The sequence below is a fragment of the Serinus canaria genome, chromosome 6 (genome assembly GCF_022539315.1).
Source record: "Serinus canaria isolate serCan28SL12 chromosome 6, serCan2020, whole genome shotgun sequence".
Taxonomy (NCBI): Eukaryota; Metazoa; Chordata; class Aves; order Passeriformes; family Fringillidae; genus Serinus; species Serinus canaria.
The window spans coordinates 16908750-16935129 of NC_066320.1; the positions used below are offsets into that span (position 1 = coordinate 16908750).

The window sequence follows — 26380 nt, forward strand, 5'->3', positions numbered from 1 at the left end:
CTTTGCTCAGGGCCGACCCGCAGAGTCAGCAGCGAGCCCTTGCGCTCCGGCCGAGCGGCACCAGGCATTGCCGGTGCGTCGGAGCGCAGCGCTGGACCCGGGCGGCAAGGGCGGGCCGACTCCCAGCGCGGACAGGCGCCCCACTGTTCCCAGCCAGGACACGAACATTCCCCCCCTGGCAGGGCCAGGCACTGCTCTGGGGCATCTTCACTGAAGGCCACGGCTCGACTGTACTCATAGTTCAGAGTGAGGTGGACCAGGCCAAGCTCCAGAAGCAGCGCGCCCGCTGATGCTCACAGGCTAGAGAAAACAAGCTCATTCTATTAGCAGGTGGTAATTACATTAACCACTTTACTTTCCATTTAGGTTTTAAAATATGCAAGACCTACCCTGACTCACTGTTAGGTTTCAGGCCCAGTTAAAACGATGACTTTTGAGAAGCATGTAGCAGGTAGGGGAACTGTCAGAGCTTCTGGGTGCTGTAATAATGAGCCTTCAGCTCTGCCCTTCTGGAAATAGGCAGCTGTGGTTTATCAAATTTGCAGAAAAACCCAAAAATACAAACCTGAAAAGCAACGTACAAAAAACCCCCAAATCACCAGAAAACCAACACAACCCAAAACCAAACCGTCTAGCCAAAACCCTGTTCAAAATACCACCTCTCACGCCAAGCCCTCCCAGAAGTGAAGTGCCTAGACCTCATTTTAATATGCAAAGAGAGATAAGGAAAGGCACAAACACTCTCCCTCTGCCAGTTTAGAAAGACTAGGTGGGAACAAAGTACAAGTTTCTATGATGTAGATCAGAACCTATGAAGAGCTTTTCTCTGCTGAGCTTTCACATGAAAGTTTAAGAAACACTAAGGGCCTTTTTTTTTCTGCTCCAAGAGCTTTTAGCCCTCAGGGTTCTTAGCTTGTGAACAGCCCTCGCTGCAATGTTAACAGAAGTTACTAAAGTGAAGGGCCAAGAAGAAAGACACAGAAAAGAAACAGAAGAATTCACCATATTTTTCTTCGTCATCATATCTTTGAAGCCCTTCTAAGCACAGAAGAAAGGAGTAAAGAAGCAGACCAAGTCACGTATGAGGCATATGCAGCAGATGTAATGCCTATAAATAAAGTTCAAGTGCTTTCACTGCAGACACCCATTTGCAAATAGCCCCCACACTCTTTTTCAAGCTGCTACTCTCAGTTTACCCCCCACTAAACATGAATTATTGCCAGGCCCACCTATGGTACAAATCAATACATCATGTTTCTCCTTTATCCCTTCCAACCTTTCTTTCTGCTTTACCCTCATTATGCTAGATGTTTTAGCTGTAGTATTTACTGTGCCTGATAAAGGAAATTCAACTCGAGAAACAAGAGACTGAAGCAGATGTCTCAGAATGAGGACTGCAGTGCAAGTGGGGGTTGATCTCAAAGAAGTCCTCTGAGCACATGCTTTAAATTCACAGCAGAACAGTCTTACAGAGTCTGAGATAGTCACTATCATAAAAGCAGTGAATCTAGTCCGAATTGCAGGCAGCCACTTGTACAATAAAATAAACATTTGATCCTCCTGCATGTATGCATTTGCTTTGCTTGTATCCATGCAGGAGAGCAAGTGTCTACCACTGGGTATCAAGTATGGTTAATGGCATCTGTTTCAGAAGGGCATCTATATAAATACAGGAAGCAAAGTTAGACCAAATACATTCCATGGTTAGAGAGATTCCAGAGCAGCACCTCCTGTATACAGCTTATACTGTGTTATGGAGGAGAAGGGAAAGCAGACCTTTAGGCACAAAAGAGTCTTTCCATAAAGTACGTGCATAGGCTTGTCAGCCTGGAAGTGACCAAGCGTGCTCTGTACAGATGGACTTTGTGAAAACACTTATTTGCAAAACTCTGGCAGCTCCATGCAGGTGAAAAATCTCATTTAATGGCCTACAATTTGAACAGAAGACACTGTTAGGTTTCTGTTGTGTTCATGGACCACTTGGTGCTCATTTGTAACACATTCTACTCTCCCTGGCAAAGCATTAGCTGTTGTTATTTTTACAACCCACATTAACTGCCTATATGAAATACCTCATTAGAGCTGGTGTCAAGTCCTGCTCTGAGATTTCCTTACTGCTTCATTCTGTATGAGAAGCTGTACCTGGTACTGAACCCAGCTTTACCTTCCCACTGGCTCAGTAGGTGGCAGCTGACCCAGACAAGGCACAGTAATGGTTTTGGTAGCTTTCAAGTCATGATGCACATGTTCTAAGCCAGAAGTAAAGAGTAAAGTAAGACGTGCAGACAGAACAAGTTTAACAGACTCCATTTACTATTTATCAATTATTTTATCTATAGATCTGTTCAATAAAACAAACTATACTTTATATAACAGATTACTTCATTGCAGGTATTGCACAGGCTGTATTCATCTCGGCACCATGGAAACATGATAGCAGGAGGTTACTGTATTTTTTAAAAAATATATAATTTAGTAGAATTAGACTAGCACAAGAGAATACTAACCATTTTTAATGGGTAATCTCATTTAAATATCCATGTCCATCTCATTCCAGTTCTACTGAATTAGAGAATCCAGAGTATTAGTACTGTACAGGGCTAAGGAAGCCTGCTTCTCTGCAACACATCCCCTTGACTACTGGCCTCCAAAGGCATTCAGCGGGTCATCAAATGTGCTCAGGATCTTGCTTTCAGATTTTGGTTCTGAGGCTGCTTGGGAAGATCTGGTTTTAGGAGTAGGTATCTTGACTTGGCTGCTAGAGAAGATATCATCTAAAGAGGGGAACAAAAAATAGATTTTAATGAGAAGTGACTACTAAACAGAAGTAACATTGTACACAAGAGACTCCATCACACAGCAGTGACTGCCAAGGACATTCTGTGATAAACAAATGCTTTCCTGCTACTTGCAATTCTGGATGCATTTGTAAGGACATATGTGGGAGCTGTTAGCTGTTAAGGTTTTTTTTTCTTCTTAGTGGACAGAATAATGCTTGTATTTTATAACATGTTCAGGCTCTCATAAGCATTTGTAAAGTACTAATAAATTAAAGCTCCACAATAAATTCTATCATGCAAGTGCCAGATATCATCCCTCTTATCTAAAACATTAGTGTCTGAGGAACCTGAGAGATCCAAGAGCTGTGAGGTTGTTGCTAAAGAAAATCCAAAGAGGAAAAGATGGTAGTTGCTAGCAACTACTGTGGTGATATTCACTAACCATGAGTCTAATCTACAACACAGTAAGAACATAATATAAATCCCCTGAGAGCAGACCATTGCTAAGATGCAAGGAGGCAGACAGCTATAACCACTATCCTGATAATATTCAAAAAGTCTGTCTACAGTCTCGAATCAATGTCTTGCACCACCTTCCTCAATACAAGCATATCTGTTGTGAATAACTAGGACCACAAAGTGGAAAAATATCACACTGCCATTCAGGCAGAGGACAACAATACATAGAAATTAAATCATCCAACACAGATAGCCTGTGTCAGCTGCAGAGCTCACAGTCTTGCTGTGGCTAGAACTGCTTGTGTTTAGGACTGTGCTCATGAAAGAGATGAAGCTGCTACCATACACATGCTGAGGAGTTACTGTGAGATTTCCTGAGTGCACACAACAGTATATCTCGTTCTCCAAACTAAAAAATTTAGGATACTCAGATTATGCAGTTGGAGTATAAACCCAAAAAATTACAAGCCATTGATATGAGGATCACTAGTGATTCACAAGGCCTGTATAAACAGCACATAACTGGTCTTGAATCCCTATTAAGAAAATATGGGTTTTATATAAAAGTTAATATAGCCACTGAGTCTAGCTGGTCAGAGCATGGTACTAATAACACCAAAATTGTGGGTTTGATCCCCATATGAGCCATTTGTGTAAGAGTCAGACTTGATGATCCTTGCAGGTCCCTTCCAACTCAGAATAACCTTCTGAGGGTAGCCTAACCTTGAGCAGAGGCCAAGCACAATGTGGTCTATCAAAATGTGTTTCCCTGTCTCTTCTCCCTACTTCCAATTCAGCATGTGTCTGCTACTGTGCTGATCACAGGGATTACACAGGAATAATCCAGGACCACATTTCAGTACAAGAGCAGTTTAGAAAGGCAGCAAAACAGAGTAATCCCCTACTGGCATCATTCCAAAGCAAGAAGCTATTACATGGATTAGCTTTACAGCAGAGGGGAAGTACAGAGACTGCCATAAGCAGTAGAGGTATCACTCCTATTTTTTATAAAGAGGCTTAAAGAATACAAAAATTTTGTCCAGGGAAAACAGTGTTTGTCAAAGTGCAAGAAAGCTCAGTGACCATTTTGAAGACAGGCAGAGGTGACATCAGCTATAAGGTGATTAAGGACTCTAGTGACTGGAAGGTGTGGTAGGACAAAAGAAAACAGCCTGCAGCCTTCATCCCATCTCAAACTGCAGCTGAAACTTATTGTTTCATTTGCAGCAGAAAGGTTCTCCTAAGACAACATACAGCTCTGTAAAAGTGCTACCATGATCACTTAAGCCAGCCCTTAACGTGAAACATAGGCAAGTGACAGTTCCACAACTCTACTGTGGAACATCCTCATCTTCAGGCATCTCCCTGCACTCCTGTGGGTGTTCTGGAGTTCCATGCGTGCTAAGGAGCTGCACACCTATGGCTGTACCACTGAACAGTCACCACTCTACAGGAAGATGAAGTCCATCAGATGTGGGTGTTTTAGGTGCAAGAGGCATCAAGATAAACTGTGATATCAAACACAAAGCTCTAGCACTAAAGTTGACCAAAGTCAAAAGTGGAAGTACAAACAACAGGTTCTGTTGTGGCTCATTTTCAAGTGGCACTCTACAAATGTCTTTTTCAACATTCAGTTCAGATTTTTCTCTTGAATATTTGGAAGGGGTAACTGCTTGGCAAATTCTTTCACTTACTATAAACTACATGAAAAAAATGTAAATTATTAAAACAAGATTTAAAAAAAAAATCATATAATACGTATTTCAAATACTTCCTAACAAACCTTTAAGTTTTGTTTTTTATATCAATCAAGAAGATTTTAAAATCTCAAGGTGCTCATTCTCCGGCAAGTTTTCTAGCACGTTTACAGACTTCAGCCATCAGGCTAGAGTGCTTAGTAGTAGTCCAACAGTAGTAAGTCAGGTACAATTTGAGGAAGTCAGAGGGAACGAAGACTTGACAAGAACCAAAGCTAGAGAAGAAATTTCGTCTTAGGAAAGAAATACATATAATCTCAAGGAGCTATGAACATGAAGAGCCTGAGAACAGACAGAGCTGAGAAACACATTACTTTCAGTATCTCTGCTGATGGAGAAGAAAAGAACATGCTTTGTGCATCATTTCACATTACTACTTGCTGTTTTTCCAACAAATTTTACATAGCAAACATTTGGTTTCAGGTGTAGTATCTCTAAATTGTCCTGGGTCCATGAATGTAAACAAAAGCTCCAAGGTAGTTAACACAATAGTGAAGGTGGGATGGACAGAGATGCTAGTTTGTTCGTAACAGTGACTCATCTGAAAGCGCAATACAAAAAGAGTGCAAATTGAAATACAGAATCTGTCTCAGAGCCATAACAATGTGAGGTGAGTCTCTTAAAAACTTATCTGGAGTAATTCCCTACAGGAATTAAACTTTTTCTCAGAACAATTTTATACTCTCTGCTACTCTATACTACTTTAATGCCATGCTAGTACTACAAATCTAGAAAGTTCTCATCCAAAGTTAAAATCCAAAGATGACCAGAGATTCCAGAGAAGTTGAAAAGTAAAAGAAAGCAGAAGGTCCTAAAACATCTTAGATTAATGCAATTCAGGACAAGAGTAAAAGACTAGTAGCAAGATTTTGCTTATACATACACTTACCCATATCATCATCAAATATGGATTTTTGTTCCACCTTCTTCTTGGTCTTCTTTTCTTTTGGTTTTGCAGTTAGATCCGCAAAAATATCAATGTTATCATCAAACAGGTTTGTCTCTGGCATTTTCTCTTTCATTTTGGTCACTGGCTTAACTGCCTCAGTAGCAAATATATCATCCTTGAAGAAAAATAAAGATCTCATCAATCTGCAACACACTTCAAGAGAAGAGTTAAACTATCTGTACGCAGCAGCAGAGATGTTTAGAAGACTTGGGTTTCCTGAGCTTATCAGACAAAGGTTCAACTCAGCAATATGAGAGATCTTTGCTGACTTAACTGGCAAGAAATTTGAGACCCTTTTCCTCATGGGGGACTTAGCAGAAATACCTTAGTAGTGGATTGTACATAGGTCAAGTACAGCACTTAGAGGCCTGTATCAAGTGCCCAGCACACCAATTTTATTCCTTTTTTAAAAGTGTTATTTAGTTGCTGGGAATTGAACAGACAGTTAACAAATGAGAACCAAATACCTTATTATTCTGAAAAAGGCATGCTGTTACAGCACATTCAGTGCATGCCAGCTCTGTGTTAAGACTCCACCTTTTACAATACTGCTGCTAGTTAGGGGCTGAACAACCAAAGAGTTTCTGTATCCCAGCAGTGGAGCAGGATTGAGAGTTTACTTCACTCCCTTATCCTGCACACCCCATCTTATTCAGCAGCCTCCATTAAGTCTAAATTACAGGTGTCTATATATAGATCTGGGGAGCAAAAAACAACGTGGCAGGTTCAGCCATTACCTCAAAGATATCTTGGGCAGTAGAGTCAGCTGCTTGGTGGACAGCAGATTTAAACTCCTTTTTTCCAGTTTTTTGAGAGGTGAAGAGAGAATCTTCCTCTTCCTCCAAAAAAGGTATAGGGCTGCTTTTTGTTGAAGATTTTTGTTGTACAGGCTGGAAGAGATCACTGCTGTCCTGATCACCCAGATCAGGCTTTTTCTCCCTGCCCTTTATGGGTTTGTTAGCCATACTGTCTGGCATTCCCTCCTTCAGTTTTGGTTGTGCAGCTGGTCTGGATGTCGAGCTGCTTGCAAAAAGGTCTTCAGATTCAAACAGATCATCCCCATTTTCTGTGGATTCTGGAGGAAGGAGTTTGTTTGTCCCAGCAGACAAAACACTGCTGTGAGCTGGTAGCGATAAGCTAGAGAGAAAGCCATTTTCCTTGGACTCTGCTTCAGCAGCAAGAGGCTCCTTTATGTTCTCTACTGCTGACATCTGTTTTGGTAGAGAGAATTGTGACTCTTTAGCAGTGTCCATGTCCTCACTCACTTCAGCCTCTTGGGCAGCCAGGCGGCGCGCCATTCTGCTAGGGGGTCTGCGCTTCCCTGGAACCCTGATCCTGGTCTGCAAGGAAGGAGGAAAAGCAAAGCAGGGTCATACATAAAGAAAAAGCCCCATAGGACATTCGAGCTTGGAGTAGTTTGGAGAAAGATTTGAAATATAACCCAGGATTTCTGATTTGCTGCCCTTAGTCATTCCACAGTGGTGGAACTGGTGCACAAAAGCAATAGCACTTGCAAATAGAGTCACAACAGGTCAGCAAGCCACTCTAGTCCCTTGGCTTTAGGTAATATCTTAGTCAGCCTGTTATCTTGCTAATCTAGGGGCTTTTACAGTGCAGTTCAAGCCATGACTAATTGTATTTTCCATGCAATTTCGTTTTATGTATAGGCTATTGCAGTTAATTGCCACTTTTAAGGAAGCCCCCTGCAAGTTTCCATTACAGCCTCTCCCCTATCCCACATGGACAGGAGTATTTACATCGGCAGGAAATGGATGACTACAACTACTTCTTCCCTTTTGTTAATTGCTTCATGCACTGTTCTTTCAAAGGGCAGGCAGAATGCTGGGCAGGTTGCTTTGTTCTAGCCATTGGAAAAAAAGTGCATTTGACTGGATATATTTACACTCAAACTTGAAAGGTTGAAGAAGCAATGATATGCCAAAATTGCAGCATCTAACCTGAGCCACAAAAAACATTCACTGTATAGTTACCAAGATGCTTCTTCTCAGATTACTTCTGTAAAAAAAATGCATCATGACTACACTAAAATGAACATTCAAGGTTGATAATATGCTGCTACAGGCTGTCTATTCTTTGCAGGCCTATCTGTTTAAAAGTATCACAATATAGAGCTTTGTCTGTTGCAACACACTGCTATTGAAACAACTATGCCTACATAGTGATGCACCAGGCTGATGTACAAGCTTTAAAACCATTTGTCACTAAGGGATCATGTCAGCCCTGGTTGTTGGTGGCTGCTGCATCTTTCCAAGTCATCTCTGCTACTCATCTAGTAATGAACAGCCTCATTAGCATTATAGGAAGATAGAATCAATGTTAAGATTTTAAGCTATCTTAAACTGCTGCTCTTAGGAAACACCACAGACTTATAAATTCATAGGCACCTAGATGAAATCTTAACTACATGGCTGACACTTCCATTTTTTTAAAGAACCACTAAGTATTTAATTAGAATATGCCTTTTGCAGTCCATAAAGTAGAAAGCGTGAGTGAAAGACGAGTGAGTCAGGAGGCAGAGATTTGCCATGTCAAAAGCTGTAACACTTCTTTTTGTTTTCCTTTGTGTGAAAACAAAAGTTTTCCTTGAAAAAGAATTGAGAGTTACAGTTCAGTACAGCATGACATTTTTATCCACAGAGGAGTTAAAGGTCAACCTACAGCAGTGATGTGTTCTGGATAGCTTGTCAAAGCAGCTGCCTGTAACCTGTTTTATTGTTAACCTAGCAAGATATCTTTTTAATATTTTTTTGGGTTGGTGTCTCCTGGCATAGGACAAGATGTTATGCTAACATACCTTCAACCAATAGGGAAATGCAGTATTTGGGAAAGGTACTCATGTACTTTAAAAGGCACCAGGTATATGCATAAGCCCCTCACTGAGATAAGTATAGGTGCTAAGCTAGACTTTCTCTTCAGTGGTCCACAGAAGTGAGAAGGGATTAGGTTTTCACACTCCCATTTAGATTCAGACAAACCACACTGTTAGCAGAACTTGCATACCAAAACAAACTCCTGCACGAGGACAGACTGTGCTTTTAATCCCCCTTTCTCTTATCCTAAATACCAAGGTTACCTTATTGGCGTTGTGCAAGGTGTCTGCTTGCATGGGCTGGTCAAAGCTTACGCCCAGCTCTTCATTGCTTCCTGTGGCAGGGAAGGCTTCTCTGTTCTGCACCTCCTTGGGCTCATGTAATGGAGTGTCCAGCACTGGTAAGGAGGACTTGAGATTGGAAACCTTAGGCATTGCACCAGGTAGTAAGGCTGAAGGGTTAATAGCTAAGTTAGCCTACAAAACAGGGACAACAAAAACATACAGACAGAAAGAGGTCACATTACTACTGCTCCAGTGCAGGCATGGCCCCAGAGAAGCAGCAAGAACTAGTCTATCTTGGTAATCAAGTTCTACTTCTAAAGTACCTGGTTTTTCTCAGACCTAAGAACTTCTGTGTCTCCCACGAGCTCTGTCTCACTACAACTGTGGAGTGGTAAAGACTATTATTCTGTGTAAGAGCTTTAGCAACAGCAGGGTCAAGTTATGCCAGACCAAACACCTATGTAGCTCACTATTCTGTCTGAGGAGACAATGATTCTGACTTTGAATGGTACAGTGATATAGACAGTTATAAGTCATTTTGTGTCAGAAGAGGGACATAACCATAGTCCCCCACAAGAGTCTCTAAACATACTTAATAGTGCTAAGAACAATAGCAGTTCAAAGTGGAGCCCACCCTCTGCCCCCCCAACATGAGTAAATAGTGCTGCTTAGAGTCAGGACTGAAACAGAGGAGGAAATAATATTAAACATGCAATACAGAAAAAGCAATCAAAAATATGCCATCTGAAAAAAAATAATATTGTTGCAAGAATAAGGTAAGGAAGCAGTAAGATTTTGGTTCAGGGAAAGCTATCAGTGAGGCAAGGAAGATTTTTTTTTTTTTTGAAAGTTAAATGCCAGTAAAGTTAATTACTTGTAGCTTTCCAATCCGAGATGAAGGCTCTTTGGTTTTAATGGGAACAGGACCTGTAGATTTCTGCACAAAATTACATTGGATTAAACAAGTTGACAAGTTGTTATCAACCAGACCATAGTTTTCATTTTAATACATGTATAGAAAGCAGCTAATTGCTTACCAGTTTCTTCTGAAGATACCTTGTTATCATCACATTCTACCATTAGAGCTATAGTCACTAAGTTTTTGGTTTCAGCTTCCCACATGCTATGGCCTCATCTTCATTACATTTCATTCACTTGTCCTTCTACTCAATATTGTACTTTGCCACAGTAACTGATCAACATCCATCTTCTCCAGGTCACTGCCACCACTAGGACAGCTGCTTTAAAGCAGCTTCTCTCTGTCTTCTCTCTCCTTGCTTATTCTGTCCCCTAAAATCCCATGAAGCCATATGGCCACGCAATAATTTAACTTTTCTATTTCTGACTGGCTGTAACAGGGCTACAGACTTCAATAAGGCCCACATGGAAGCCAAGAGAGCTTCAAAATTGTTCCACTTAGACTTCAAGAAAAACAGCTGCAGAGAAGTGCAGAGAAGTGAGTGTTCCTCTAAAAAACCCAGGCCAGTAGTGCTAGGAAGACTAGGCTAAAAGAACAAGAGCAGCTGTTTGGTCTGAAGACTTGGCTCAATTCTAGGATTCAAGGAATCAAATCAGCTAAGGTGCACTTCCCAGGGCTTGCTCACCATAAGTTTGTAGTCTGCATGGTTCTGTGAGCTGGGTAATACTTCTGTTGGTATGACTGGGCAGTCAGAGCTCCTTCAGCTAGGTTGAAGTAACTGACTTTGCAAGAGTTACGACACTAGTTTGAAGGGCTTGAGAGCATGACAGAGGAATCCTGGTATGTGAGGAGATTGTTCTCTACTTAATTGCATGTGGTGTTCAGCTTAACCTCAAACAGGCTGAAACCCTTCCTATAGCAGGGTGCCAGTAGCTACAAAAACCAGGAAGATAAGCCTGGTTTTAGACTTCAAGGAACATTTTACAAAAAGGGAAGACATGCTAATTACAAGCTCTACAGGCGTGCTTTGTGTTCTTCAGTCCAGGGCAGAAAAAGCAACTCCCACTCCCTACAACAAAAAGCTAATCTTGTACACATGAAAATCCATCAAGCAGCTCTGGTGAGATACAGACTAGAACTCTGGTCCAGATCACCTCTCCCAGAGACTCTTGATTCTGCAAGATTAAGGACAGGAGTTTTGTTTACTCACCATAGAGAGTCCAAGATAGGAGTCTCAACTGACCCAGATTTGTGCTGCATGCCCTGATCTCCTTTCTGGGAAAGGCTACCTTTAAAGACCACATTCACCCAACAGACACTGGCACTTCAGAGAAGAACCAACTCATTTTCAGTACAACTGGACCTAGGGTGTAGCTCTTCACTGCCATTTCACTTTTTAAAGTGAAATGTGTGTGTACAATGAATAAAATATCAGTAACATTTAAACTTCTTGCTACTAACAGTGCACCTGGTGATAAGCAGAGAAGTTTGGTCACACATTGCTGCCTGTCAGCCAGTGAATCCAGGCATTACTTTTCATCTTTCCAAGACACTTAAAACAGGATGATACATCTCCTTTTTCTTTGCATGCTGTTCAAGGCACAAGATTTAAGTACTTGCCTCTGTAGTTGCTGCCTTCAGAGTCTCATCTTGCTTGGCACTTAAAGCATTTTCTAGGTTACTGCTCACTGAGGAAGGGCCAACACTGGTCTGAAGAGTTTTCTTTTCAGCCATTTTCTGAAAGCATTATGGGCACAAGTCAGCATGAATGGGGTAAAAAGCATGGTGTGGAGATTAAAAAAAAAACCCCAAAACTCCAAAAGAACACAAGCGAAAATCTTTAAAATCTTGCTTTTAACTGAACAGAAAACTGGCCACATCTTTGATCCTGCTGTGCATAGTTGTATTTGGTTTGCATGGCCAGGTTTTGGTAGCAGAAGTGGGGACCTACAGGGGTGGATTTTGTGAGAAACTGGTAGAAGCTTTCTCCATGTCTAGCAATGCCAAGTTCATAGAGAACCATCTCCAGTGGGAAGGACCCCATGCTGGACCAGGGGAAGGACTCCCCTCTCTGAGCAGTGCCAGAAAAAAGGTGTGATGAAATGACCTAAACTCCATTTCCCAGCACCCTGCATCACTGATTGGAGGAGGTAGAGCTGGGAAGGAGAGTCAGATGGGGGAAAAGTGTTTTAAAGGTCTTATTTTACTTCTAATTATTTCACTCTGATTTTGCTAGATAAATTCAATTAAAATCTCTAATTCAAATCTGTTTTGACTGTGTAAGTATTTTGTGAGTGATCTCTCCCAGTTCCTTATCTCAACTCATTTATATGAAATATAACTTTATGTTCTCTCCCCAGTCCAGCTGCAGAGGGGAATGAGGGAGGGGCTTTGGTGAGTGTTTGGCATCTTGCCAAGGTCAGCTGACTACATCAATAGGCATTGATTTATGGCTGTGCAAAGCAAGGGCCTTCCATTCCTCCATTCCTTTAGTCTACCTCAACCTTTGCTATCTCTGCTAACAATTAATAATGAGAGTTTCAATAAACTTTCAAATGCATACGTATTTCCTCATGAACAAAACAGAAGAGAAAATAAAAGCACAACGCTAGCTAAGGAACAGTGCCATTTTTATGTTTTCAAGCAACCAGGCTCCAGATATAGTCTCTCAAGCACTAATTACTTAAGACCACTCCGTCCAGAGTCTCAAAGAAACTGTTTTCAGGAACTATTGCCAGTTTTCTAGCCTAACTTCCAGCTATACACATGAATATAGATTAAAGTAAAAGTTAGTTTCTATTTAATTAAGATAACTATATTTAAAACTAGCAGTTTAAAGTGTATGTTAGGACTTTGATCTCAGATCACCTGTAACACAGTCTAGTTCATTACTGCATCTACTCGCCCTTTAAAAGCAATTGGGTGACCATGAGGATTTTAACACTGCATCATTACCTGAGATCAAACCAACCTGCAAAAACTTGCATTACACAATTCTCAGAACACGGCTCATCAGTCATGCATAAAACACAGGGAAGCAATATTAGCAAGTTAAGCAGTTAAACAAAACAAAGTCTACTACTCTGATTTCTGCTCAGGTGTGCTCTCTTACAACTAAGCTGGTCCCAGGTGTACACAAAAGTAAATAGAATCCAATTATTTCATCCCAACTTTGGGAGATCCAAGGCATCTGTTTGCTCCCTAGTCTTCAGAGTCACAATGACCATTTCTGTTCTCTCAAAAAGATTTGAAAAGTCACTTAATTTCTTGTGGGTATACAAATGGAGAAAATCCCTTCCCTACACTTCTTTCCCATCTCTTTTATTTAAGCCATTTTCAGTAGAGAAACAGGTACCGGAATGTTTGTTTTAGCAGTACTGAAGAGATCATCCTCATCATCATCCCCAAAAAGCCCTCCTCCAGGTGATGGCTTCAGGATACGGTTTGCAGACTAAAGAAACACAAGATAAAGAAAAGTTGTGTCACAGACCCAAAGCTCATCTCTTTCAGCCCATGATGCCAGAATATAACTGACATTAGCACTTGGCCCTCCCTGGAAATCAGTGACTTTTAGCTGTTCAAACAAGGAACATCAGTACACTGAACACTTCAAAGACTGTTTTTAAACAGGAGGTTCAGAGGAGGGCTTTGAACTCACCATTGACTTCTTGGGGCTGGCAAAGAGGTCAACATCTGGGTCATTGTCCTTCTGAAGTTTGTGACTGAAGAGAAGCTCTTCGTCTTGAAAGACCCCAGTGCTTTTGGGCCCAGTACTTTTCTCAGAAACCTGAAAGGAGGAGAAAGGTCCATACAGTGAGAAACTCCCTCTGTGAGGAGGTTATTTACCTCATGATAAGGCAGGTTACAATTCCCCTGAGGCTACACTGCAGCTCTGTACTGGTAACAAAAATACTTTAACTGCTGGTTATGTTCTATTTTGACCAAATTTGCGTAACTTACAATGTAAATATTTGTATTTACAGTTCAATTTAATGAGAAGGCATTCACCACAATATCTGTGTCTGCTGATCTAAGATCCAGCTGCTACTATTTACTTGTAAAGCGTCCTTCAAAAGGAAAATAAAAGATTTTCAGTGTATTATCATGACTGTACAGTGAGGTTTATATTCCAGTAAGACTTTTATGCCTCAAAAAATTTCAGCCAAGGATGCAGAACATCATACTGAAAGGAAGAGAACGTCTTGGTTATCTTCCTAAGCAATCTTTTCAAAGGAGAGTAAAAAAATAGAATTTTATTTTTTTAACAAAAGGCCTGTAAAGCTATTATTGTTGCTAGACTCCCTGTTCTTCTCCTGTGTAAGCAAGCAAACACCCACATGGAAGAACAGAACATATTGCCTTTGACAAGAACTTGGACTTTCAAATTTGCTGCTGTGGGGAAGATTGCAGTTACCCACATCACCCCATAAGTCCTCCATTACCAGGCAAAGTTATGAGTATCAGCTCCAGCACCAAAAACAATGCCTGTGTATGACTGTGGTCATTGCAGGCACCCCGGTGCAAAGGCAAAGGCCCCACTCAAATGTCCAGGTAAAGGCCCATATCTGCGTTTCACCACTCATCTGTCTCTATTAAAACAACTCAAATGAAAGGACACCTCTTCAGAGCATGACTGGATGTCCAGTACCATGACATCAGACACAAAATCTAGGCAGCAAGAGTGGTCTTCATATGAGTAAAGCCTGATTCTACCCATTCCTATTCAAGTCTCCAGGAACCCCAAAGGGCTGCCTAAATTTAATTTCCAGTACCACTTTTCATCATAGACCCTCTCCTATGATTTTTACTACTGTAATTTCTTTATTACATTTTCATTCTCTCTCTGCACCAGCTTTACTTTAGTATCAAAAGCCAGGTCACATTTTTAGAGCATTAGAACTGCTGTTATTACCAGATATATGAAAACCTAATGTACATCTAGAATTATCCACACACAAAAATATTCAGTTGAAATAAGATAGAAAAGTAGTTGCACCTTTCAGATTGGCCTATCAAAAAGGTTAAATTCATAAATTACCATTCTGATTTTTGCATTTCAGCACCTTAATCACTTTGTGACTACTATATGCTGACAGATGAGAACTTTGAAGGAAAGATTTGAATAGATTTCTATTTTTCCAAATTCATATTGGAAATCATCTTCTTTCAATCATCTCCCAGTGTGCTCTCCACAAAAATCCAAACACAGTATTCATTCACAAGTGGTAAACAAGGGCCCAAGCTAACAATCCATTTTAACTCAGAAGCTGCTCTAAACTGATTTTTCTGCAAGTCTTCTATTTAATTAAGTTCCAAGGGCTTCTGAGTAAAGTATACATAACTTTTAGGATTGGCAGCTTACTTTACATGGTCACACTAAGATGACAAAAACTTGTGGTACACTGTAGTATATACCTTTTCACCCTACTTTAAACTTACAGAAAAAATTTGAGTACATTTGCATCAAGTAGAAACAAGAACATTGCCATGGATTCAAGGGTATTGCTGCTGAAAATTCCAAATGCACCTCTTGATGGTACACACCATATCAGAAAAGCCAGACTAATAATATGGTAGCTGGAAGCTTTTTAAAAAAATGAACACACATACTTGAAAAACAGAAGTAAACATAGGATTAAGATAATTATTGCTGAATCTAAGTCTGAAAGCATGTACTAAGCAAGCAAATGGTAACAATGTAAAAAAAAACAAAAAAAAACCCCAAGGGATAAACCACAAGGCTTAAAACTCCACATCCTTTACTTCCTAGTGTCTTTGACCTTGAGGAGTAACTGAAGAGTCAGTTCTGTAAAGCAAAAATCAAGTAACTGCACTGAAACATCTGTATAGAAATGTAAACAACACCTTGCATAGAAAAGCAGAGATGGAAATACCATTTCCCAGTGTTCAAGAACATCCTTACACTCACCACACCAACTCCTTTCTGTGCATTTTTTACGCCATCATCATCTTCCAGTCTCTCCTCTTCTTCCTCCTCAAATAAGCTTAACACTTTCTTAGCTTGGCTTTTCACATCTTTCTCCAGAACTGGTGGTGATGTTGCAAACAAATCTGTATTGTCAGCTGGCTCTGAAGATATTATTGTAAAAGGCTCCACCAAAGGAAAAAAAAAGTAACACATCAGCCTGTTATTTATTTCAGATTTGCCCAGAAACCTGCTAAGCTTTCTTGGTTAAATACCACCAGAGGTCAGAGTTCTGCAATCATTACCAAGCAGGCAACTGTATTCAACTAATTTTTCCCAAGCAGACAGAATATCAATATGCAGGTTAGCAAGAGACAGTTGATAAAGAACACACCTTTCAGCTCTGAAAGGAAGACAGATTTCCTCCTGTACCCTACCCCATGGCACTATTGATAAGCTGTTTCCTGTGAAAGGTTTTCTCCTCATCTCAGTGTCAGGTTGCGTGGGCACCACAAGGCTGCACTAATCAGCTTTGCCACTATCTCTGAGTTACCTAGCTCATACCTTGGGATACTTTAGAGTGAGCAGCACTACGAGAACCTTAAATGTGCTCAGGAAAAGTGTGAAGAGTAAGAACTACAATGGAAATTCATCAGCTAGTAATTCCTCAACAATCACTCAGTAAGACTATGCCCAAGATCAATTCTGCTGAAGCCTCTGCAATAATACGCTTAATACTCATCAATACTGTTCTGTAACAGTATTGCCCAGCAGAAATTCACAATCCTGAAGGCCACAATGACACTCATCATTTTATAAAACATCACACATTATGGTGAAACAAAGTTACTGAGCTTGAAGAAAATTCTATATTAATACAGGTTACGTTTTAAGGGAAAGCTTTGTTCACGTAAATGAAGATTACCCAACCCACTCTGGAGGGAAAACGGAAACAGATTCTGCCTACCTCCTTCCCCCCATAAAAACCCAATCCCTCTCAAGGATATCAGCTAGGAAACAACTCCTGAATGTCATTTAATCAATTTGCTGTTTGACTGACAAGTGATTTTGCTAAATGGAGACAGAGGAACTCTTTCCTCTAATCCAGAAAAATAATTCCATGCCAGAGCAGCACTGTTTGATTGTGGGTTTTTTTTTAAACTTAATTTTTACCCAACTTCAGACTAATGTAAGAAAATCCCTCACTTTTTCCTTTATTTGCTGCCCTGCAACATCTGTTCCTTGAGGCACAGGAGCTGGTCTAGGCTTTTCTGAATGCCACATTGTATCTTCTACCTGGTTAGACTTCACTGTTTCATCTGGCACATCTTCCTTTTCCTCCTTTTCTTCTTCATTAAAGGTAGGTGGTGCTTGTGCTGGTTTTACTTTCTCCTGCAAAATCAGGACAATGTTGGCGACACAGAATTGGTGGGTATATATAAGAAGTGTATGTTGCTGTGGGGGATAGCAGAGTCTCAGTTTGCCTACTGCAGAGGTCTAAGACACTGGCAACATACTTGACTTCTCCTATTTTCCTCCCATGGGACATTCTGGTATGTGACTTTTAATTTCCAGTATTATGAGTTTTTGAATCTGGCTGAAGAGTGCCAGGAGGCACACATACAGGAATCCCCACTACAGATACAGCTCTATTAACCCCTTGCATCTCATACTCTCAATTCCAAAGCACAGCCAGACAGGCTAAGTACATCATAGGCTAAGCTTGTAAGACAGAGGATGGCAAGAGCACACAATAGGGAGGGCCAGTAAGAAGCCTGTTTCCACATCTCAATCATCTTGGGTAGGGTAACATGAAAGGTTAACCCTGACTACTGAGTCAGCAGTAAGCTGTGTGTTCCTTTTAGTGTTATTTAATGTTGAGAGCTTCAGAACATCCTTAGAAGGGCTTTTAGCATAAACCAAACAAATTTAGGGTAAGTGGTCAAGAAAATTTTGAAGTTTCTATTAGGCTACTAGTAGTAAGAGTGTACACGTAAGAGTTCAGTCTTCCCTGTTCCCATTCCCAGTTTGCTAGAGTTACCATTGTGTAAAATGAGTTAGACTTATATTCACTACCTAACAACTATAATAGACTGTAAAATGACTAAGTGTTCCATGTTAGTTTTAAAAGAATGGGGAGTTACCACTGCAGCCTTAGGAGCTGAAGGAAGTACCATTGATTGGGAGCTGAAGAATGAGTCTCCATTAATATCATCATCTTCAAATAACAATGATGGCTTCTGTGGCTTTCTCTGGCTGCAGCGAGGGAAGAAAGTGGAAAATTCAGTGGCCATGCACTACATCTGTTTAAAAGCATCACTTAGGACCATCATTTGCAGCAAGTGTTCCCAGATACAGCACTTGGCTTCCTTACTGCCGCAATAATTCTAACACACTCTTTCTTGTCTACAAAGATTTCTGCAGAAGTAGAAATAAAAAAAGTTCAAGAGGATTTTGTTTTACTGGCCTAGAAATTGAAAGGACAGTTCAGCGGTGGCAAGGAGAATGACCAACCACAGCTACAAAAGAGCCCAGCACTGCCCCTTCCTACTCACACACCCCTACTTCCTCCTCAGCAACAGTACCTGGAACCAACACTTGCAATATGCCTGGGTCCATCTGATTTTGGAAGGGCTGCTGGGCTGTTCTGAATAAATAATAATAAATGCCTCCCCACTCCCCTCCCAGGACTGTCACCTCTCTTTAGTGATTGCAAATAAATCCTCCTCGTCCTCTTCCTCAAAGAGGCTTGCTGTCTTCACATCTTTAGCCTGACTGACAGTGCTTGCTGGTTTTGCAGGGTCTTCTTTGCGGCCATCCTCAGAAGGAAGTTTAGCTGGCTTGGAGACATTCCAATGTTCCTTAAAAAGAAGGAACAAGTTTTCTTTTGCCTTGGTCAAAGCCACTTTGCAATCTTCTTTAGAAGGAACATTTTGTCATCTTGGCAGTCCTTTCTCCTCTCTACTAGTTTACTTAGTTGCCTGCATTTTAGCCACTGTAATCTGACATGGCTCAGGCATTGCAAAGGGCTTGGTCACCTTCTGGCACACAATATAAATCCAGCAAAATACAGTACACACATTTTGTTACAGCTGCTCTTGACAACTGAGGTCAGTGTCAACTGCAGTGTCACAAGAGTAGGGCCACTCAGTGGAACCTGATTAAAGCCACTTAAATAGTTAGCAAGTTTGATGTATGGGAAAACACAAGAAAAAAGAGAAAAAACCCACCACATATACCCAAGACACCTTTACTAGAGTGCTCAATGCTGCACTTACTGCACAGCAGTTCTCACTCAGGCACCCACCTCCTCCCACATCCACCATTTATTCAAGCCTAAACACTAGACAAGATACTTCTGCTTGTTTGTTTTGCTATTCCCAGCATTTCAAGTGGTTTCCCCCAGTTTCCCACCTTTGTCTGTCCTCTTCGTAAAAGGGACTACAGGCATGACAAAGTTTGAACTTGGTTTATTCTACATTAAGATAAAAATGCATCTAAAGATATTACTGTTGCCTACTAAACAAGCAATTACAGGACAAGTTATAATGTGCAACAGAGTAATTTTGAGAGGTAGGAGAACTAAGAAGAGTCTGGATCCTATTCATATGAGCTAATTCAGAGGTTTTCAGACAAGTTTTTAATTTTTAATTTACTTTAGTGTCTCTTGCTTTCATTTAAGATGGAGAATAATACCTAGCCCATCCCTAGAAGAGGGCTGCTCTCTGGGAAGCCTCATTATTTATGTATCATTTTCCCACCCCTAGATTTAAAAAAGCAAAACAGCTAAACAAAGAAAACCCACCAAAACTTAAACAAATAAAAATTCCAATAAACAAAACCACATACAAAAGAAACCCACCTCAAAACAAAGAAAACCTCAACACATATCTACCTAGAACTGCTAAACTTTCCTTAGAGAATTTAAAGCAGTAAGAACAAACTTATTTTTCCCTTTTAGTGTTTTTAAGTCAGATTTGTTGGCAACAGTCTTCATTTTGCTATCAAACCTTCTATAAATTGCATTGAAAATACTGATTTTCTCTTCCACATGACTTCTATTACCTAGGTCCTGTGAAAATTTGGATCAAGGATCAGACTCCTTAGCTGCAAACAAGTCAAGGGATTGGGGTAGGCATGGCATGTGGACACAGCAGAGTTGGTCTGTGGTTCCCTTCTCAAAAGCTTTATAAAGCATAAAGCCCAGTAACCACTTTCAACCAAATCTCACTCATTAGTACCTCCTCATCACTGCTGAATAATAAGCTGGAAGCTTTCTTGAGAGACCCTGACTGTTTTGCTCTTTCTTCTGGGGTCTTTTCCTGGTGCTTCTTGGCAGGTCCCACACCAAAGAGATCCTTTAAACAAAATAAAATATAGTAATATAAAAAAATCAAAAGCCAAAGCCACAATGAAAAGCTCATTGAGAAATCATCAGCACATAAGATACTGTTGCCATCCACTTCTCATGTAAGTAGGATACAGAAATGGTGGTTTTTGAAGATAAATTCAAGTTTAACACCATATTCTGTTACAAGGAATCCGACACATACAGCATTTGACAGACCAGAAGCCTGTTAGCACATAGCCTGGTTCTGGCTCAGACATTCTCTGCCACGAGACGTGACCAGCAGCCAAAAACCACCACTCAGCAATTCTGTAGCACAGCAGCCAACACAATGGGGCACTCTCTCTAACCTGTATAATGAAATGGAGAATGAATCCTTTTCTGAAGACAGGCATTAACTGAACTTACCCAAGCTTTACCACTGGGTGAAAAGATTAAAAAAGCACACCCTAATTCAATTTTTTTAAGGTTTCTTGAACAAACTTGTGCTCTGACCTCTGTTTCCATACTAGCAGTCACGATTCTTACACACTGAAGAGTGAGAAAAAAGGAATTCAATGGCCATGAGAAGAGAAGCAAGAAGTCATCCGTGTGACAGATACCATAGGTTTAGGATAAAACAGCTTCTTGAAGCTCATATTTGTTCTACTGCTCAGTGTTCTCTAGTCCTATCAATCAGAGGGATAATATCCTTCACGTTCAGGTCCAGAGGTGAAATGCACTGACTGCAAACTACTTAAAAGACCTTAAGAACTTGCAAGACTCCCTGCTCCCACTCTTCTCCACAGTGCTGTCCACATGCTCAGAACTGCTGCAGAATGCAAGAGCAATTTAGTGCTCCATTTGAAAGGCCAGTGTTGAAAATTTCTGAGTATTTCCTGCTGCATTTGCAACAGCCAGTGCAGGTGGGTTCCCCCACACAGGCAGTATCAGGAAGTGGTACTTACCTCTTCATCATCATCAAACAAGGAAAGTGGAGCTTTTGTCATGGACTTGCTGGTGGGGAGAGATGTAGCTTTGGACTTCACAGGTTTACTTGATGAAAACAAATCCTGTGCAAACCAAAGCAATGTCATTTTGCAAAGCAAGGCCATATGTTTAAGAAATCTAAAGGGGACATTCATGTTTTTCCTTATGAAAAAAGATGTTTAGAATGTCTACGAAGTAGTGGATGTCTTATATACCAATATAAGGATGTCTGATATACCAATCACTTCCAACTGCACAGGGATTTTCCTCATCTTTGCAGATTAATTGCTAGCTGAAAGCCAAAATGAAACATACGTAGTCTTTAATGATTCTTACTCTTAATATGCTGCTCCTCCCTGTCTTCAGGCTTTTAATTTATGCCTGTGTGTACCACTAATGTTTAACTCCCTGAAGACAGGGAAAAACAATCAGCTTTCACTCCTAGAGCAAGAAGGAAATTTCAGAACAGCTCGGAGTATGTGCATGGATGTCAGATTTCCCAATCCTAAAAAATCCTAAAAAAGATTCCCCAGATACAAGTGGACCGAAGTCAGGATGACTGAGATGCCAAGGATTTCTGTAGGGATTTCTCAAAGAAATACCTACCTCAGCATCCTCCTCATCAGAGAAAAGGCCCCTCTGTTTTCTTGGAGGTGTTTCAGACAAAGGCTTGAAGTCCTCACCTGAAGATGGTTGACTCTTTAGGACAAAAAAAGACTGTATCAGCACCCATTTAGATTCAGTTAAGGGCTGGCACAGCTAGGACACATTTTTTTTGCAGTAGCCGGGGCGGGGGTGGTAGGACCCAGGAGTCATTTAATACCACCTCATGACATTGCTGGGACAGGGGGAAGGGAGTCTCTTCCAGGGAGAAGCACTCTCTCTGAGTCAGCTCAGCATGGCAGAGGCAGCAGAAAGCAGAATCAATTGCCTCTTTTTTTGTACCTTCTGTCATCAGTATTGCTGCTGTTGCTGTTTGCTTTCTTATCTCTTTGCTGTTTCGAATAAATTGGTTTTATCTCAACCCCTGATCTTTACCTTTTGTGCCTCAAATTCCCCTTTTTAGCCCTCCCCAGAGAGAGAGGGATGATTGCAGTGGGGGCACTAGACTGGGAAGTACATTTCCTAAAGCATGACAGATCCCTGCTAAGAGGCATGCTGACAGCAAAATCCCAGCAGCTGAAGGGACAGAACCCAAGCTTGTCACCCATGGGCTGAAGTCCAAAACTCATGTGCTATGCTCAAGTGACTTGCAGGTCTAACCACAGGCCTCCTCTCTGCCACACCATCCTTCTCAGCAGAAGAATGTATGCAGCAACTCATGCCAGGCCTGAAGCTAAAGGAAAAGGTTTCTTTTAACGAGCTGTGTTTCATAAAGGACAAGGGCAGTTTGTGCCAGCTATCATTTCCTGCATTATCACAGCACAGCCCCAGCCTGCCACCACCTATATTGCCATTAAACTTAGAACGATCCCAGACCCAAGCACTACTGTCATAAAGCTGGGAATATAAAATAGCCCTCTCTTCCTGATTGAGCAGGAAGGGTGCTGCTGAATCAGTTCTCATCCTCTTCCCTAAGAAAGCCCAGTGCTGTGAGATCCCTCTCACTGCTCCTGCTTCACTGACCATGGATACTCTTGCACTGCAACAGAAATAGAAGCTGGCTTTGGCCCCTGTGCTCAGGTGCTTCTCCTAGGACTATATGGAAAAGGTGCTACAGCAATTTGCATTAGGCATCCCCAGCACTGTACTTCTCAGTCCAGAGGGGAGAAGAGTCACTGCAGCTAATTATGTTCAAATACTCACTGGACAGAACATACACAATGAGTATATACAGTATCTACTATAGAAACAAAGAGCCTTACTACTTTCCAGAGGGTACTGTTCTGAAAGTGGAGTGGGTATTAGGAGGTTCTCCTAACTCTCTCACATACATATGCATGTGCTCAGTATCATGTTCAGAGTTTTCTACAACTTAGAGGAGTTTTCAGCTGAAAAACAGTTTTCTAAACACCCCAAGTTTTGTAAATGCTTAGGTTCAACTGTGACACCCACTGTCCTCTCCCATAATACACACAAGCTGTAGGTTACCAGTTAAGCTGCTGTCAGGGACTGGTATAAGAGCAGAGAGTTTCTGCAGCACAGAACTGTGCTGCAGAACTCAGACTGGTTTCATTTCAGCCATGAAATTCATAAACATTTTTTATTATCAGAGGCTTTTTATTTTGCTCTCATTTCAATCCTGCCTTAATAAGATTCTTTCAATCACTGCTCACACTAATAAAAACCTCAAATAAACCCAAAGTTTAAAAGGCAAGAGGTATTTAAGGACCACTGAAACACTAAATTATGGAAGACCTTATGAACTTAGTCCTATTTCATAAATATGTCACTTTCATAGTGTTGTATATGGAAACACTGCTTCAACTGCATTAGAAACTTTTCCTAAAACCTCAGCCAAACAATTCATTTATATGCCATTACCTTTTTTCCCACAATTGACTCCCTATGGCTTTCTGTTTCTTTGGTTGTGCCAGCAACCACAGAAGGAATAGCAGGTTTCTCCTTGAATAAATCACCTTCTTCATCATCATCAAATAGGTCAGCTGTGGACTTGACTACATAAAGAGAGAAAACCAACAGGGAATTAGGAATACAGAACAAGAGACAATAAGAGAGTCTCAAAATATACCATACTGTTTAACAATGACCAACCTCAGGAGTCTTTGAGAGAAAAAGCCAGACAAGCTCCCAAAGTAAAACACCACTTGCCTGAAAGCATTGGTGACAGAATATGCAGTGAAGCAGCTGAGGCAGCTGGCACCTCTAACGGCAGTGTTTTGTGTTGGCTTAGCACAGGCCTAGACCTGCAAATAGGGAATGCTGGGCACAAAGATTCAAGGCTCTGTGAATACAGCTTGTACCAATTCCCTGATTCAAGTCTAGATACTGCTCTAGTGGTAGGAGCAGCATCCTTAGAGAGAAGTCAGGGAGAACATGTACAAACAAACCAGCCCCATGTCACTCTGATGAAAAGAAATAGCAATGACAAAAAAACCCTCTACAACAGAACACCAAAAATCAACCAAAACCACAACCCCTCAAAACCCAAGCAGAAGTCACAGTGATGAAAGTTTGAATTTTATAACCCATTGGTTCCTACCAGTTTGAATTTTGATGACCTTCAGTGTTTAATCTTTCACCACAAATGTTTAGAGGTACCTGAATCTGGAGGCTTTTTAGTTGCTTCCACAAAGAAGTCATCATCATCATCATCATTATCAAATAGAACAACTTTCCCAGGTTGTTTAGGAGTTTTTTCTGTGCTCCGTGCTGCAGATTTCTTGTCTTTTTCCCCAATTACAGTGGAACTAAACACATCACTTCCTCCTGCAGGTCAGATGGGGGCAGAATAAAAATCGAAATAACATTTTCAGAGTTACCAAAAAGCTGAATTTGTGCCATAGTAAGTGACATAAGGTACAGTTTCCATCTCAGCAACTTTTAAGGCGCTCCTGCAACAGTGCCACATCAAAAGCATTAGCTAGACACATTCTGATAAAGCCAAGTCAGAGACAGCCCCTCACTCTCACTGCAGCCACTTCTTCTTCAAACCTGCTTATCTTCCCTAGGAACAGCAGCCAGGCTCTGTGTTGAAACTAGAAGACTCAGTAGTCCTCATGCTGCTGCCCCTATGGACTTCCCAAACCAGAGCCCTACTCTACTTACTAGAACACCACACCACTGTGGCCCAGTGAAGTGGCAATGTGCTTGGGGAGAGGAAAGGACGGGTGACTGAGCCCTTCCCAGGAGGCACACTGGCCATGCAAGCCCAGCAGCCAGCCTGCGCTATGAGGCTTTGGCCGCGAGGTCCCTGCGCACACCAGCCACGGCAGTGATTGATTAGAGCCAGCCAGAGCAACTGCTCCTTCTGCCTCTGTGTGGAAATGTCCAGCCTCAGTGCTGAGTGCATCACCATCTGCAAACACTCCTAATGGTCTCAGCCTGTCTTCTGGCTTCTCATGTGTAGATGCTTGGAAATGAGACAGAGATAGAGAGATACTTGAATGAAAGTTTGGCAGAAAGTAGAACTACTGCTATTTGGTAAAGTCAGCAGACTGCATAAATTTTGATCAGCAGCAGGTTCTTATTAAAAAAAAAGTGTATTATGCAATTATAAAGTGCCTCAGGATTGTCAGGAATACAGCCACAAAATGTGGTTATTTATTAAAGATTACTGAGTCCCTAAACAAACTATTCACCGGAATAGCAAAGGAGCCTCAATCTTGGCTTTTTCTCTGGTGACTTAAGCCTGTCTATAAGTTATTGAGAGGGAGCAACTAAAGACTAAACTCACTGCTTATACAACAGTACCTCCAAGAAGAAAGGATAGAAAAATCCCACACATCAATCTGCTGCTTTAAACTCGGCTACTGAGTTTTACAATTATGTAGACGTCCCATTGTTGACATATATCTTTGACCCTGAAGTAAAAAGTCTGTATTTGTGTACTTCCTACTCTAAAAATTTTGCTGACTGAGGTATCAGTTAACTGAAGCCAGTCTTAAAATAGACCTTTATTAACAAAGGCCAAAACTTAAAATTCAGGTACCTCAATCAAGTGAAGAGCCTGTACACTGACAGAAACCTTTGTCAGTAAATTCAAAAACAACTGGTGACGGGTTTCTTTTCATTGATCAGCTTGGATTCTGATAAGAAACAGAGATCTTGGTACAATTCTTTTTTACTTTTAGCTCCAAGTTATAGATCTGGTTCCTCCCCATGTATGCAGATTTCCCTAATCAAAACCAGAAAAACAAGACTGGTCTTAACATTGGAACTTGATGTTTAAACTGTTCTTCTGCTAACCCAGGGCAATATGATAAAATGTGAAAGATCAAAATGCAGCTCTTTCTCAGGATACAGGTGGAAGCTGTGACTGCATGTACAGCAGAATTAAGCTGCATAATGTCAGCTGAAGTGACGCACATTCTTAAAAGTTCAGAGCACAACACTTGAAGCTGACAGTTGCTAATATCTGCCATCAGTGACACCTACCTTCAAGACTCCTCCAGAATCTTTGATTATCCATAAAACATGCTGCAGTTTAGGCATAGCATGGTAGAAGCATCTGTATTTGTCATTAAGCATATGATCA

The 26380-nt window shown here is 41.0% G+C and overlaps 1 protein-coding gene across 3 annotated transcripts in view; it reads right to left on the reverse strand.

Annotated features, from left to right (window-relative positions):
- Nucleotides 1-2291: 2291 nt before the first annotated feature.
- WASHC2C (WASH complex subunit 2C) overlaps nucleotides 2292-26380 on the reverse strand; it is a 35687-nt gene continuing 11598 nt past the window's right edge. For all 3 annotated transcript variants that reach the window (XM_050976604.1, XM_050976606.1, XM_018910831.3), the window contains exons 15-31: nucleotides 24445-24612; nucleotides 23707-23840; nucleotides 21829-21921; nucleotides 21201-21305; nucleotides 20147-20263; nucleotides 18603-18766; nucleotides 18050-18161; nucleotides 17202-17297; nucleotides 15909-16091; nucleotides 13638-13766; nucleotides 13335-13430; nucleotides 11600-11716; nucleotides 9935-9997; nucleotides 9040-9252; nucleotides 6683-7285; nucleotides 5886-6060; nucleotides 2292-2774 (exon numbers count right to left, since the gene is read on the reverse strand). In XM_050976604.1, coding sequence (XP_050832561.1) covers nucleotides 2638-2774; nucleotides 5886-6060; nucleotides 6683-7285; nucleotides 9040-9252; nucleotides 9935-9997; nucleotides 11600-11716; nucleotides 13335-13430; nucleotides 13638-13766; nucleotides 15909-16091; nucleotides 17202-17297; nucleotides 18050-18161; nucleotides 18603-18766; nucleotides 20147-20263; nucleotides 21201-21305; nucleotides 21829-21921; nucleotides 23707-23840; nucleotides 24445-24612 — 2705 coding nt within the window. In that variant the 3' untranslated portion in view covers nucleotides 2292-2637. The remainder of the gene's footprint in view (nucleotides 2775-5885; nucleotides 6061-6682; nucleotides 7286-9039; nucleotides 9253-9934; nucleotides 9998-11599; nucleotides 11717-13334; nucleotides 13431-13637; nucleotides 13767-15908; nucleotides 16092-17201; nucleotides 17298-18049; nucleotides 18162-18602; nucleotides 18767-20146; nucleotides 20264-21200; nucleotides 21306-21828; nucleotides 21922-23706; nucleotides 23841-24444; nucleotides 24613-26380) is intronic.